At 46.4% G+C, this 16,724-nt stretch overlaps 1 protein-coding gene across 1 annotated transcript in view; it reads left to right on the plus strand.

Annotated features, from left to right (window-relative positions):
* The first annotated feature begins 923 nt into the window (after positions 1–923).
* RHBDL3 (rhomboid like 3) overlaps positions 924–16,724 on the plus strand; it is a 134,118-nt gene continuing 118,317 nt past the window's right edge. The window contains exons 1-3 of the mRNA XM_063119934.1: positions 924–1,164; positions 5,947–6,093; positions 13,151–13,174. Of these exons, the coding sequence (XP_062976004.1) occupies positions 1,039–1,164; positions 5,947–6,093; positions 13,151–13,174 (297 nt within the window). The 5' untranslated portion in view covers positions 924–1,038. The remainder of the gene's footprint in view (positions 1,165–5,946; positions 6,094–13,150; positions 13,175–16,724) is intronic.

Raw genomic sequence — 16,724 nt, forward strand, 5'->3', positions numbered from 1 at the left:
CGCAAGGAGCTGCGGCCCAGGACAGCTGCTGGCCGTGGCGACTCCGATGTAACGGCGTGACGCCGTGGTGGCCCAGCGCATCCAGCAAGGCGGCTCGGCTCGGGCTCGGGCTCCTGCCCCGAAGCAACCTGCAAGGCGGTGCGGCGTCCCCGCAAAGTTGTGCGCCTCTGCAGCGCCACTGCCACGCCACCCACTCTCCCCCGCGAAAGCCGGGTTCTCTTTGCAGACTCCTCCGAGCCCTGGAGGACGAGGCGGGAATCCTCGCGCGTGCCGCCCGCCGAGGTGTGTGTGGGGTTTTCCAAGCGCTTGGCCGAGCGCTGCGGGCGCCCCTCCTGGCTTCGGGCCTGGCGGCGTCCTCCAGGTGCCTGTGCATGAAACCTCTCGCCTCTCGATGGTCTAATCCCTCGGGATTTGCAGCGCAGAGGGAGCCGCGCCGCTCGGCCGAGGAAGCGCGGCAGGAGGGACCAGAGGCGCCTCCCCTCCCTCGGCGATGGCTGTGAGGCGGCGGCTGCCGCGGCTGCCCCAGAAGAGCCGGGCTTGTCACCCCGCGTGGCGCGGCGCCGCTCCTAGTGGGACTAAGGGAGCAGCCGGGGCTCCATGACCCAAAGGGCTTCTCCTAGGCAGACCGGGAGGGACGCGAATCCCGCGTGGACCAGGCCGGGCCGGAGCCGCGGAAGTTTGGCCGGGCCCTTTGCCGTCTTTTTTTGGGGCGAACGAGTCTGATCCCCCTCCTGGCCTGGCGTGGGCTCCGAGACACAGCATCATGCCAGCTGGAGCGCGCCTCCTGTCCCTCGCTCCCCGGGGAGGGTCCCCTTAAGGCACGGCCCCCCTCCGCCCCCTCCGTCCCTCCCTCGGGCTGCAGGAGTCATGAAAGAGGCCGGCGGCGGCGGCGGCGGCGGCAGCAGGCGGCACATGGGCGGCGTTGAAAGTTTGCCAGACACCTTCTAGGTGGCGTTTTCTGGCCGAAGGAGGAGTGACTGAAAGAGGAGGCGGAGGAGGAGGGATCGGTGGGCGAGAAGTAGTCGGCTGCTTCCAAGCATGGGAGACGGGCTGCCGGAGCCAAGCCGTGTTACAAACCCTTCTCCCGCTGTAGCCGCCTGCTCCGAAGCAGAAGCGATAGAAGTCTTGGAAACTGAAGATGTGCTGCCTATGGCTACGGAGGACGTAAGTTTCATTTGATGCCGCTCCCCTCCCCAGCAGACTTTAATCGGATCAAGCTATTTAAAAATAAACTTTGGTATTAAAGGGGTTGGGGATGGGGCGGGGAGGGCTTGATTCCTTCTAGGAAGAGGAAGTCCGAAGGAAAGGAGTTTCCCCCCACAGGGAGTTGGATCCAGTGTTTAACTTAAATGCCGTTCATTTCAATGGTGCTACTCTAAGCAGGACAGATGTTGGCTACAACCCGGGGGGTTCTGCGAGAGTCCTTCTGCAGCCCGATCCTGCGCGTGTTTACTCGGAAGTAAGGCTCGCTGAGTTCACGAAGTCTTACTTCTAGGAAAGTGTGCAAAGGATTGGGAAACTGAAAAGCCTGATTGTAGGCTGCAGGCTTTCTTTCCCATCCTCTTGGCATCTTTAGTATTAGCCAAATTCATACCCCGCCTCAAAATAAGACAACACAGCAAGCTTGCTCTTAGACCATATTTATTTTTTCAACGCTCTTCTCAAAATGTTGAGTGATAGTCCACACCAGCATAAAAGTGGTAACATACCATGGACCAGCTGCGTTCATACAAACAGGAGCTGCTCCTGTTGCCCCAATGGGAAGCTGATAGAAATTGCATGAGGGAAAATTTGCATGAAAACCAGCGATGTAAGGAAAGGAATATTAGCAAGCCTAATATTGGGGGCTATTGTGGTCCCGTGTTCATTTCCTGCTTTGCCACAAAGCACAATGGGTATCCTTAGACCGATTGTAGACTCTCAGGTTGGCCTACCTTGCAAGGTTGCTGTGAGGATAAAATGGAGTAAGTCCTTGACTTCCTTGGAGGAAAGGTGGGATATGGTTGCGAAATAATTAGTGGTACCTTGTAGAATGAGTGGGGAAACTATTGTTGCTGCTTACTTCAGTTCTGGGTATTTACTTCTAGTTTACCACCACCTACCTTACCATTGTGCCTCCAGTTGTTTAACAACTATTTCTTGCTATGTGCTGCAGTGGTGCCTAAGTATCTTTTGCTAGGGTGACCCTACAGAAAGGAGGGCAAGGTTACTGTATCTTTAACAGTTTTATTGAAAGGGGAATTCCAGCAGGAGTCATTTGTATGCATGCAGTCCCTGGTGTAATTCCCTTTTCATCACAACAGTTAAAGCTGCAGGAGTCCTACCCTCTTTTGTATTTGGTCATGCTAGGCAGGGCTCCTGCGGCTTTAACTGTTGTAATGAAGAGGGAATTTCACCAGGGGCTGCTTGCATACCAATGACACCTGCTGGAATTCCTTTTTTCTATACAACTGTTAAAGATACAGGAGCCCTCTCCTCCTTTCCACACGGTCACCCTACTTTAGCCCACCATGTACATCCTGACATAGCAGTGGACATGTGGGAGTTAATTTGGGATAAGGCACAATGTAATCTGCAATGGCTTGGTTTATATTTGAACAAGTCTTGATTATTCTGTGCCCCAGGTACCTCCTAAACTGTTCACTTTTACAAAATATGGCTTGATTTCTGCCTCAAACTTTAAAAAAAGTGCCTCCCTCCCCATATGCATACCCCTCAGTAATTTAAAGAAATTATTACAGGTGTTAATATGAGCTTGTGCTTACCCTTCAGCAATTTGTAATGCATTACTGGCACTCATATGATCGTGGGGTTAAGAAAATGAATGCAAAGACACTACAAAGACATTGCTGTTCTTTCTAGTAATTTCAGGCGATTTTGAAAGAAAGCACATTTGGGCTTACTCCCATAGCCGGTTTGAAATGTGACCACATGTACTTTCATTTTCATTAAGTGTGTACACAATACTTTAAATGTGAACCTCCAACCTTGCTAAGCAGCCTAACTTAGTTGTAAGCCTTAATCTCTAAAGATTCTTAAACAGTGAACCTTATTAGTTACCAAGTACAGCATCTTTCCCTGGGAATTCAGTCCCCTTCATCTCCATCCAACTGTTTGGCGGAAGATTTAGGGATGCTGTATATACAGCTCTTAGCTGTAGCTGCTGCAAGATTAATCCCCAAACAGTAGTAAGAATGCCTGGATCTCAGGAGTGGCATATTCCACCATTTACAGCACAGTTCTGCACAGGTTTGCTTAGAAGTAAGCCTCACCGAGTTCAAAGCAGGTATAGGATTGCAGCCTTAAGCACTTATATCGCAAATGATCCTATGACAACGAATGTTTCCCTGGTTGTTATTCCTGCCAGTTTTCTAATTTAGGCTATTCTTGACTGTATTTCTTACTTTCTGAAGATTTATGGCTATAAATGCAACCCAAGTATTCAAGATCCAGATGCTTGAATCATTCTCATTGTACTTCTCCTTAGGAAAGCCTGCATCATCATCATTGATAATGCTTCATATGCAGTACTGCTATGCAACACATGTGTCCACCCACATCACCCCATCCCACCTCTTTAATTCTTCAGTTACATTCCTGACAGAATTAGAGGGACTGGAATGCATCAGAACATAATCAAGCCCAGGCTTTGGCTACTTGGTGCCCTTCAGATGTTTTGAACTACAAATCCCATAATCCATGCTGGCTAGGGCTTATGGGAACTATAGCCCCAAAGTATCTGGAGGGCAACATGTTGCCTACCTCTACTCTAGTCCAATAATTTTCAAACCCTCGATTGTGGATTGATGGGGCTCCTTGGGAGCTGATCAAGGGGTTCTTCAGTGAAAAGATCAGTAATAACGCACAGACAAGCTCTTTAGCAAACACTATGGACCTTTCCTTGCAATGTGCAGCTGGTGTTGGGCATGTTCATATGGGTGGTTCTGAAGCCCAAGAGGCTTGGCTAACTCCCCACATGGACTGACTGTATGTCTTAGAACTCTCCCTGGCCCTGATTGAAACATGTAGGGGTTCCTCAGCAGAGAAACGATGTGGAAAGAGTTCCCTGAAGGCAGAAGGTTTGAAAACAATATCCAAGACCTGTCCTAAAACAGGATAATCTGTGTGCATGAACCCTCATCCCACACTATCAGACATGGACCATCTGTACACATTAGCTAAATGCTATCCAGAGTGACAGAAAGCAAACAAGACTACACCTAAGCTATGCTTAGGCCACTAACCCCTTTGCAGCAAATGGTTAGTGAGCGTGTTTAAACCGTGGTTATGTAGCCACCATGGTTAGGAATGGTTTGCATGACATGCCAAGTCATGGTTCACACCACACGCTAAGCCATAATATTTAGCTCAAAATGCTGAACCACTGTGGCTTGGCATGTTGTCTCAACAGGGTCAAATTGGTGCCTGTACGGTTCAAGAAATGTAAAATGTCCACTCTGATTTAGGGGCGCATCTATTGTACAAATAAAATCCATTTTGTAATCTCAGGGCAAATCTACATTATGTAGTTTCAGACTCGTGTAACTGGTTTATCCCTTCCACATAAGTTGTTTAATTTATGGCAACTTCCAAAGAACTCTGGAGGTTGTAGTTGTATACGGTGGCTGAAAATTCTTTCTGAAAGATCCCTAGCTTCTTCACTGGATGATTGTTCTCAGGATTCCTTGGTTGGAAGCCAAGGAATCCAGGGAACAACCCAGTTATTCATGTTAGACATTGGCTTAGATTTTCAGTGTAGATGTGCCCTGAGAATTCTCCTATGATGCCAAATGTAAAAGTTTTGATGATGGGTAGAGAAATAACATACAACCAAAAGGCTGTCTAAATGCTCGGAAAGGCCCAGGGTGGCTGCGTGGTGGCATGGCGTCAATTATATGACACCGCTGCAACCGCACACCCGCCCCGGGGCTTTCCACCGAAGCGGCAGAGAAAAAAAATCAAGGGCTTAACCTGACTTTTTTCCCCCGGAGTGAGGTGAGGACACACAAGATGGCATCAAGGCAGCCCCTTGTCTCGCCCCGGAGTTGCACTGGAGGCATGGCCAGGTGCTGTCTGGTGGAAGGTGACCTGCAGTCCCTGGATGGCCACCCAGAAATCCTGTGCTTCCTTCTTAGCATTGGGATTACTTGATGCCACACCAGGGGAAGAAAAGCGCAGAGTTTGAGAGGGAGGCGGTGCCAACCCAGCGCTGTGAAAACACCCTCCCCCCAAATACCAACTCCTGACTTCAGACAGAGTTTACTAGGTTTCCTCTTGAATTTTGATGAGCAACATACTCCCTCATAACTGTTCCTTCCTCATCTTTTGCAGCAACTGCTGATGTGACATTGGAATTCCAACTCAAGGCCTAGTTCCCAATCTGTCTTGTGTGGAATGGAGCTGATGGCTACCATTGCCCCAACCTGGTGCCCTCCAGATGTTTTGAACTATAACTCCCATCAGCCTCACCCAGCATGGCCAATGCACAGGAATCCAGGGAGTTGTAGTCCAAAACACTTGGAGGTCACCAGTTAGGAGAAAGCTGCATTATGTCCTATAGTCTTTGTAGTGCAACACCTCGCCATCTGACTTGTCGGCATGAAAGCTTCCTGTGCTGTCCAGTTTCTACCTTGGCATTAAATCTCTTTCGTTGTAGTGTGAGAAATAGCCTCCCCTGCCACCTTCCCCCCCCCACCCGCAGACTCCCACTCTCACAATTGGGAAAGCCAAAACCTCGTCCTACGCAACCCAGACATTGATTGTGTGTATTACAATGAACAGGAGTTCACTGAGCACTTGACCCATTTTAAAAAAGAAAAGAAAAATAAATTGTTGATGCATTCTATTAATATTTAAGTTAGCCAATGCCAGAGAGTGGGTAGAAAATCCACTTGCTGTTTCTTGCCTACTTCCTATCCATGCCTCCCGTTACTTCCTGCTTTATAGAACCATAGAGTTGGAAGGAACCAAAGTTCATCTACTCCAACCTGCTGCCCAAAGGCACAGCTGTCAAGCCACCAACCCCCCACAGAGCAACCCTTGCTGTCCAGAACACTGTGTGACACAAGCAGAGGGCAGAAGCATGCCAGAAAGGTACGTGGAGACTTGTAGGAAGTAGCTCTGTGTGAAATAGCTGTGCTTCCAAACATGGAAACAAATGGCGGTGTGTTTCCTTGCTTGCTCAGTGGGAAACGCGATTGCCTGGGTGGTGGGGAGCGGTCGGGCAGGTGTGGGGGAAAGGCTGCAGCAAGCTCTACAGCTGGGCTGGGCCATGGGGCCCTTGGCCGTAGCTCCACTCCCACAGTGGTGTAAGGCAGTTCCATCATGAGATGGGTAAGTGCGTTCTGTCCAAAGTGAGCGTGGCGATGACACATGGAAGTTCCTGCACACCTTCATTCCCCTGAAGGGCTCCATGAAGTTGGATTAGAAGTGCTGGAGAAGATCCACAGGATTCCTGATTCCTGAAATATTTTGCACATTGTGGGGAGGGGGCTAGCCATCTGCGCAAATTGCAATTTGCAAATTGCAGTTTGTGCTAGGAAAAAAATGGGGGGTGGAGAATCTTGAAATGTGTGCAAATGGTGTTGATATATATGATCATGATATACATGATCACAGGTCTGCCTGTCTGCTATGTAAATAGTGATGATTTATTTTTTTATTTTTGGGGGGGTGAAGTCCACCTGTCTGTTGTGTAGCCCTGGGGAGACATATTCCCCTCTTCTCAATATCCCTGTCAGTTTCATCCTCTCCACCCACTACCTCTTTTACCCCAGTAGAGCCATATTCCCTACTTGTCAAAGAACTTGTCAGTTTTAGCCTCCATTTTAGCACTTCCCCAGGGAAGGGGTGCAGGTGGGGAAATTGACAACTCCTTTGACAAGTAGGGAATATAGCTCTGTTGGGCTAAATGAAATAGTGTGAGGAGAGGATGAAACTGACAAGGATATTGACAAGAGGGGAATATGCCTCTTGTGGGGCTACATAACAGACAGGTGGACTTCACCAATAATAATAATTAATAATAATAATCACTATTAGCGCAGATTGCAAGATATCCTTTATTACTTTTGAGGAGACCCCCTCTTGCCCTTTCCTCAGGCTACAAGTCATGTAGCAAAAGCAAATCCTCTGAAAGAGACCATCTGGGCATAACATCTACACTCTGGCTCAGTTTGGACAAGACGTTAGTCAATGCAGTGTGAAAACTCCACTGAACAGTTGAGTTTGCAGGGGGTGCTCCCCACACATGTTCTAACTCCACCATTGTGTGACTGTGGGCTACCATGGAGTTGAGTAAAATCCATTGTAACATTTGATTGACAGTTCCTCTGTCCTCTCCTCCCCCAGTCCTCCTGATGGTATCCCATCAGCCATTACTGCAAAAAACCAATCCCGGCAGCTCTCCTAGAGCGGCACTTGCTCCTTTCGCCGCTCGTGCCAGGAAACACTATAGCCAGTGGGAAAAGTCAACACAACACAATGGAAAACTCTACAGAGCTCACAACACAATGGTTGTGCAGGAACTCTAATCTACACAGTGTGGACCTTTTGCGTGGGGTGTTTTCCAAAAAAAACCCCAAACAACCCGCAATGTTGTGTTGAGTTTTCCCGCTGACAATACGTTTCTCAACGATGGTGTAACAATTTCACCGTGAAGTTCTAAAACCACAGTTGACTATCATGTTGTCCAAACTTAGCATCTGACTCTTCTACTCTTCTGCTTCCTCTGGCCTTCACTGTGTCTAAAGTAATTGGCTATAGGTTCTAGAAATAAGGAGCAGTGTCTAAAAGGCCCTTGTGTATTACTAATATTCATACATGCCACGTGTGGCTATAAATACAAACAGGGCAGCAGAAATGTAAAGAACTTAAACAGAGGGAACCAGAGAAGCTAAAGGAGAACAATCAATCCTCTGGTTTTTCAAAATGCTCAAGGTGTTTGGGGAGGGAGCCCATGTTTAGGGTGACCTGGAAAGAAGGACTGAGCTCCTGTATCTTTAACAGTTGTATTAAAAGGGAATTTCAGCCAGTGTCATTTGTATATATGGGGAACCTGGGGAAATTTCCTCTTCATCACAACAGTTAAATCTGCAGGTGCCCTGCCCTCTTTTAAATCTGGTCACTCTAGTATAGCTCCTGCAGCTTTAACTGTTGTGATGAAGAGGAAATTTCACCAGGTTCTCCATATATACAAATGACACCTGCTGAAATTCCCCTTTCTATGCAACTGTTAAAGATGCAGGAGCCCTGTCCTCCTTTCCATATGGTCACCCTACCCATGTTACAGATCTGTTCTGGGCCAAGAGAATTAATGCTTGGGCAGCCACTGTAAGCTCTTCCTGTTGCCTTGGTCTCTGGGCAGGCAAGCTATGATCCATGTGCAGTCCAAAATCTCAGGCTTTCCAGGAATGTGATTAGGAAAAGGAGACTTTGAGCACAGGGGGAAGTATCAGATTCCTAATGATTGTACCCATCCTTCATATTTAAATACATGTGTCTTGCTGGTTTTCTTTCCCAGAGAGTAATAATAAACCTGGTATTACTACCTGGGAAAGCTGTGTTTAACAATACATGTAATTAGAGAAGAGGAGCTGCATTTAATATTACGCAAGAGACCGGAACCACTCTTTCAGAAGCAAACAGGCTTTTAACCCTCCATAATTATAGCCCCCCACCCACCCAAATGTCTAGCACTTAAAATGTCTTAGATCTTGTTTTTAACTCTTCCTTGTAATTGTTTGCCCAGCATAGGTGGGCATTTCTCTCTTCTGCCTTGAAGCAATTAAAAGCAAGTGATTCCTTTTGAGCTTATACAGGTGATCCTACAATTATTCACTGAACTGATTTGGCAAAACATCCATCATTAAGGTTGCCAACTAACCAGAAAAAAATTGGCCAGGTCAACTGCTGTGCCTTTAACAGGCCCTTGATGTGTTGAAATCGGTGGGTGAAACTTTTCATAGCATGCTGGTAAGCATTATATTGCACTAATATCTGGAGATCAAGCACTGCTAAAGGCAGAGCTACAGAGGCTGGCTGAATGGATGGCAACCATGAGGCAGATCCAGAGTGTTGGGCAGATCCGGAGTGTTGCTCTGTTGGCAGTAGCATTTCCTGAGCAGGGTTTTACTCTGAACACTCCTTCCAGCAGAAACTGGGCCTGGGAGAGATAATTTCCACTGATTTCCTTCTCACCCTGCAGCCTGAAATGCCCACTTCCTCCTCCATATTTTCAGGGGGCTGCAGGGGAAGTGGAGGTGGGGGAATCTACAAAAATAATCTCTTCCCCCATTCTGCCACTGGGAATCCTTTGCTGGATCAAAAGCCTTCTGCAGAGAAAAGGAGTCCTTCTGTCTGCAGGAGGCTTGTTCTGGTTCCAACATAGTACCTCCTGTTCTTTTTCTTGTCCACAAGCATCCAATATATAGACAATCGAAAAATTGCAGATCAGGTAATTGCAATCAAGCTTAGATTGCATGAGATGAGCCCTGGAACACGTGGCAGCAATAGAAAGAGTGAAATTGAGCATATACAAAGCGCTTTACTGAATGGTGATGACTGCAACTAGTTCCTTTCACATCCAAAGTTATGGGGGAAAGTGTCAAGATGAGGTTGTATATTAACCAATGGAGCTGCCCATCTTCTTCAAGCACCCACCTGGCCTAGTACTGCCAGGTGGGTACTTAGTACTACTCTAAGGGCAGTGGCTTTCCAAGGTTTCATTCAGAGGTCTTCCCCAGCCTTCCTACCTGAGACCATGTTTAACCAAAGTTATCAGGGAGTGAACCTGAGACCTGTGCGCAAACCATGTGCTCTGCCCCTGAGCTGTGGGCCCTTTCACACTTGCCCTTGCTATGCCTGCATGAAGTGCTTGCATCAATTCAGTTTTTAAATTTCTAAGAGCCAACCAAAGGATGGCATTTGGTCCGTTGTTGACCCTGTACAGACATTTCACTTTCTGTTGCCCATCAGTGCCACCACTGTGGGTGGCCAGAGACTGGTATTGCAGCCCCTAGCTCAGCAGAGGTCAGGTGATGCAAGGGGTCAATAAGGTTCCACCCAGTCCTATAAAACTCCTGACTCTGGGCTAACTTCTCAGCCTGAGCTGCTCTGAAATGTCTTCTCTCTGCTAGGCTATGGGCCAGCTTGCTGCCTTTCTGCTTCCCAGGACAACCCCATGCCTGGCTGGTAGTTGCTTGCCTCTGTATTAGCAGTCCTGGCATTTGCATAGCTCCAGGGAGAGATTATTGTTTTAAAAAATAATTGCATGTCTTGTAACTACTCACAGTGAGTACTTTCTTGGTCTTGAACTTGTGGACTGCACCTGGATCTCAGCTGGATGTCACAATGGTTGTTTAGCTTTAAAAAACAAAGCAAAAGGAGGCAGAATAGCCAGATGAAAAAGAAGAGAAGGATTCTGTTGGGTAGCAGATATGTTTATGGGAAGTGCAGCTTTCTTGCTCCTGCCAAAATCCCTTCTTCTGTACAGCTGTGAGTGGGCACAGGAGCCCAGTTCTTTTCACTATCTGCTCATTCTAGGGAGAAAAAGGAAAAGATGGACACATGCAGTAGTTAATTGAAACTGAGTTCCATGTTGCAGGCTGGGATTAACAGTAGGTCCTGGGTCAGATAAGGTTGATGATGACTGATGTACACAGAAGGTGTAGAGGGAAGGGCTGCAGAAGCACCAATATGATTTGTCAAAGTAATGCCCAGTTGGGTTCATGCATACACAATATAACTAGAAGTTTCTGTAGGCATGTTTTTCTTCCTTCCTGGATTTTAATTGGAGGTGTGGCATATTTTGCTTGTCAAGAAGCAATTTACAAAGATGTATTGATGATTGCGGTGGCGGCAGCAGCAGCAGCATGTTGCAAAAAAGAAATAAAACTGAGACCATGCTGTCGCAAAGGAAGGATCTTCAGCCAGAAGCTTAGCTGTCCAGGATGCAGCATTGCTGTCATGTCAGGCAGCATCTGAAATTACATTAAACAAAGCTTGGATTGAACATTAGCTCTAAATCACTAGACAGATTTACAGTGACAAATGGGGGTTTATATAAATGAATACTCACTCAGGCAAAAGCTTGATTGTTTCAGTGGGATTCCAGGGAAAACTCTGGACCGTTCAGACAGTTTGCTGAGCTGGACGTACCCAGTGTAATGAGATTTGGATGATGTTTTATGGTCCTTGTTAACCTGATGTTATCTAGAGTAAACAACATGCGGGTCTTTCTAGTCTCTGATATAAGCCCAGTTCTTATTCCTGTTCTCCTTGCCAACGAAGCAATGGCTCAGTGGGTTGGGGGCAGGAGGTACTGTAGCACAGTGGCTCTGTTTTTACCTACAGGGTCACTGTCAGAAAGGAGGATGGGGAGATTTCTGCTGAGCTCCATGGGAGCAAAGCTATGGAGTCCTTCGAAGTTCCATCTTGTCTCCCATGCTATTTAACTTCTGCATGAAACTGCTTACGTGGCTCCAATATGTGGAGCACCATCTTCAAGAGAAGTCTCACACAGAAAGCATTGCAGTACCCCAGTCGGGAAATTGGATTTCACGAATATGTGGATGACACCCATCTCTTTCTATCAGAAGCAGGAGAGGTTGTGCAAGTGCTGGACCAGTGGTTGGAGGCAGTGGTGGGCAGGATGAGGGCCAATAAACTGAAGTGAAATCCTGATAAGACAGAGGCTGTGTGGGTAGGCAGTTCCAGGGTCCAGGAAGAAAGTAGATGACCTGTCTTGGATGAAGAACGTTCTCCCTGATGAAGCAGGCAAACAGTCTGGCAACACTCCTCCATTCAAATCTGACATTAGAGGCCCAGGTGACTGTAGTGGCATGGAGCACTTATGGGCTGTTTACCAGCTATGGCTCTTCCTGAACCAGGATTTGGTCCATGCTCTGATAACTTCCCAATTGGACGATTGCAATGCTTTCTATATATATGGGTCTTCTCTTGAAGATGGTCTGGCAGCTATTTGTGCTTCCCATGTATTGAAGAAGCAGTGAGATGTGAGAATGTTAGCTCTGTACTGGTTTCCAGTACACTGGGCCCAATTACACAGTGTTAGTACAAGTGTACAAAGCTCTAAATGGCTCAGGACCCAGGTACTTGAAAGACCACTTCCCCCAATATCCACCAACCTGAGATTTAGGATTGGCCAGGGAGGATTTGTTTGTGGAGCCCTTGAGGAATGATTTGATTTGTAGAATAAAAATGGTTTATTAAATGGTTCCCCACCCCACACACCCACACACCCCAACAATGTTCAAATGGTCCTCAGGAAAAAATAATAATTTGAGAACTGCAGGTATAGGGTTAGGCCTGAACTCCTTCCTGTCTCTCCTACACGGCTGCTGCTGCTGCAGGCTCCAAGGTAGGCCTATCATTCCAAGGCATGTGAGGCTGCATAGGTTCTGTAGTTAGCACTGGAGTGGCACTTTCAAACTTTGCCAACAGCCTTCTGTTGAAATAACTGAGCTATCCACAGTAAATAAAAGGTAAGATGGAAGCAGGGATGCAGAGCCACTTTCAGCCCAAGGGCTGAATTTCATTTTGGAGAAGCTCTTCGGGAGGGCGGGAAGCACATTTCAGTGGGGGGGGGGGGTGCGGTGCAGAAGGCAAAAGGGGGAGGGGCCAAAATTGCCAGCATACTTTAGCTTAAAGCTCTTCCTGCTAGTAACTAAGCTTTAGAAGAGGCATGTCAAACTTGCAGAATGAGGAAAACACAAAAGCCAGGAAACGAAGGGGGCGGGCCCAAGGGAAAGAGGTGGGCTCTTCTGGGGAAACCTGGAGGGGCGGGTTTTTGGCCCAGGGCCTGAGGTTCCCCACCTCTGCTCTACCAAGTATTGTACAGATGAACAGCTTCTGGATGTAACTATGAGGGTATTCAGGGTGGGGTGGGGAAAATGGCTGCCTGTACTTGTGAGCTACAAATGCAAGAAGCTTTGTACCTCTGACAAACAAGCTGAAAGCCTCAGCATAACCAACTGTCAGAGGCAAGACCAGAGTACAGTCTCCTTTATTCTCCATGTGGTTATTTGTCTCTTTAAAATATATCTCTGGAATAAATTGTATTTCTGTGCTCTTAACACTTTTTCCCCCTTTCCCCTCTTCTTTCCTTTATGCATTGCCTCTTACCTCTCAGCACTGGAAAGCTCTGTTTGATCAGGTATGTGAACAATTCAGAAACTTTTGCTCTAACACCTGTTAACAATGGAGGCCCAATGAGCCCTGTCCAATGGGGGATACACAAGCAACATCAATAATCATTATTCTTTTTAAAACTAAGCAGTCTGGGCCAGCTGGTTTTCAAGATCTATTGAAGTCTGTTCAAAGTTATGTTGCCAGGCTGTAGGATTTGTTCTGTAGCTTGCAGTTTGCTTGTTGTATTTGTAGACTTAATGGTGCTTACAGCATGATGTGTTTAACATGTGCATCTGAAGACCCATTCCAGTTTGAGGACATTCAGATGATGTTTGTGGGTATTTTCAGACATGGATATTTTTAAAAGAAATGTGGAGAAAAGGAATATTTCAAGGTACTTGTTTTTTCAGTTTCCTGTTTCTTTCCATTTTCATTTTTTGTAACACGTAAACAGCTATTTAGGAATGATGTTAAGCAGTTGTATTTAAATGGAGACATTTTCGTAGAGTTTTGCCCTTTTGTCTCACTTTTGGCATGCAGCACTCTTAAACATGTTGCATCCATTTCTATGTGAGTGTAAATATTTCTTTATGGAAGTGGAATTGTTTATACTTGGTTTGGCTCTGGCAAAAGGCAGTGTCCACAGCTTTATGGGGTGAAATAATAATTTGATGGCTGTGTGTGGTTAAACCACAAAACTGCCATTGGAGTGGGCTGCCTTGTCAATGGGATCGTCTTCTAGCCCCAGAGATGGCTCATTATCATTCCCTAAGTAATCTTGCTGCCAGTGGTGATGAGTGTCTGTTTATAACCCAGTAAGCTGAGCTCTATATTTAGCCCATAAATCTGGGGTGAGCAACGTTCCTCATTGTGTGTACTATACATCTGGGGTGGGGAAAGATCATGCAGCTACATTATTATAATGGCAAGTCAGCATCCATTTTGTAATGTATTGGCTTGAATTACTCCTATTTTTATCAGTTGGGGAAGGTTTCTTCCTTTGGAGGAGAGAGGGGATCGTACGGCTTGAGTTTGTCTTGTCATTTTGAACTTTTCCTTATTTGCAAGCTATGCACTTCCCATGTTCTTAGCGTTATTTTGGCGACACAGAAATGCTTCTCCAAGGTATTATAAATTAGGTTAGTATGTAGTGATGATGATGAGACATGATAAAAACTAGGACTATTAAAACATATTGCTCTTGTCAGCAAGGTGCCTGCCAAGCAACTTTGGGATCATTGGAGTACCTTTAACATAACCCTAAGCTTGGGGCTTGAACCCGAAAGAGACCTCTTTTTTTCCTGTTCAGGGAAATCAATGAGGGTTGTAAATTAGTGCCATCTGGCCTGATGTTCTGAAAGGAGCTGTCAATTTCCCCACTAAGTTCATTTGACTGATTAGTAGAAATGCTGTATTTGGCAGAACGTTGGCAGATACCTGGTATCTTCTCTTGGAGTGAACATAGCATAGGAGATTGGGAGTTGATATCCTTTACATTCTAAGAGCTCCGGGTATTGGGCGGTATAGAAATGTAATAAATAAATAAATAAATAACAAGTAAGTTAGTTTATCTTTCAGATATGTGAATGTTTGTAAATAGCTTCTCTGTTTTGAGCCTCTCATTCCTTATGTGTTGCTGTTCTATAATTTTATATAATGATGCACATTTGTATCATTTATGTGATATACAATGGTTGAGTGGAACTTTGAATCTAGGTTTCCTTGGTCTGAGTCCAACACTTTATTCGCTACACCACACTGTGTCAGGGCTGAATCATAGGCAGCATAGTTGTACGAGGGAATCATAGGCCATAGCTAGATGGGTCTTTATTCTGGGGTGATCCCCGGGATTGTCCCAGTGCATCCACATGACGCACAGGGGATCCCGGGATCAGGGAGGGATGATCCCTCTCTTGCCCCAGGAGCTCGCCCTACACTTTAGGCCCACTTTTTCCACGGTCTTGGGCTGATCTGGAGACCACAGAACGTGTAGCCAGGCATCATGGTTTGTTCCGGCTCCTCACGGTTACTCGTGAGGAGCTGGAACCTGCTCCTTCCTCTCTCTCTCTCTGTCTCTCTCTCTCTCTCTATACATATATATATATAAATGGCAGGTGCAATGTCCCTCTGAGGTTGTCGCACGCCACGTGTAAACAGAGGGGGAGATCTGGGATAAAAATATTGCTTCACCCCTCTGTCGTGCTAGACCGGTAGGTCTAGCTGAGGCCCTAGTTGTACAGGGAATAAGCCCAACTTAAACAGGCCACAGTCAGGAAAGCTGTTGGTGCTCAGGCAAAGTTGTAACTTGGACAGGAAGTCCTTTACGCTCCTTCCTCTCTAGGAGGGCCCAGTGGCCCTCTAGAGGCAGAGAATACTTCCCTGTCTAGGTAGATAGTCCAGTCTGCTGTTCTGGTGACTGACACCCAAAGAAGCCATGCACAGAGCTGAAGGTTCCAGCCCCAGTAGGTCCTGTCATTCTGGCACATCAAAAAAATAAATTCTTGCAGCAGTATGGTGAAGATCACCTATGTGCTGGTGTACACAAAAAACTCACCATTTGGTAGCTGGATCCTGCCCAACATCAAAACAACATTAATGAAAGGGAAGGATCACTTGTCCCAACATGGTGAATCCTATTGCACAGGTGGATCTCTTCTGCTTATGGACTTCTCCATTCACTTCAATGGAGGAAGCACACTTTTGCATGTGCAAAGTAATGAGTATACAAAGTTGCTCTCACCACTGAAATGAGCACCTTTTCCCTTACCAACCTGCCCAGTTACTGAGGTCATCAGAGGGCATGCTCCTGGTGGTTCCACGTGGACCTATGGGCCGATTGGAGTCCACGCAGAGAAGAGCCTTCAGCGTGGTGGCCCCCTTTCTGTGGAACTCCCTGCCCCTGGAGGTCAGGCAGGTGCCAACACTGTGTTGCTTCTGGTGCCTCCTGAAAACAGCTTTATTTCAGGAAGCATTCCTTGACTGACAGCCATGGTTTCTGTTGGCATTCTGTGTTTTTTTAAAGTATAACTTTAATGGTGTTTTAATATTTATATCTTTTACTATTTTAATTCTTATGTTCACCACTCTGAAATCTGTTTCAGAGTTCTATGTGCATCTCAAAGCAAAGATGGAGCTCCAGATCAGGGGATTAATCTGACTCTCAGCATAACTACCGGAAAGATGTTTGATGTTTTATTGATATCAAGTCCTACAATACAACCATTTGGAATGTAGGCCAAATATTTTAAAGCACCTCTGACTAAGCTAATTTGCCATGGCTGTGGTACACATATTTCAGGAGCCATTCCTGCAAAGGAATTGCTAAGTGACTCCATCTTCACATGAGAAAGGCATCTGCCTGAGTTCCTTTTTTTAACTACATGTACTGTCTATTGAACCTGGAACCATATACAGGTAAAGCCTGTGCTTTGCCACTGAAATATGGGCTCTGCTTGCCATGTTGTATCCTGACATCAAGCCCAAGCGGCACAACAGATACCCCAAGAGTTGAGTCCATTGACAGCCAGGTTTTGTTAGACTGGAATTGCAGGACCTTGGATAGCTGCAAGCAGGCA

The sequence above is a fragment of the Elgaria multicarinata genome, chromosome 3, assembly GCF_023053635.1.
Source record: "Elgaria multicarinata webbii isolate HBS135686 ecotype San Diego chromosome 3, rElgMul1.1.pri, whole genome shotgun sequence".
In the NCBI taxonomy this organism is placed as follows: domain Eukaryota; kingdom Metazoa; phylum Chordata; class Lepidosauria; order Squamata; family Anguidae; genus Elgaria; species Elgaria multicarinata.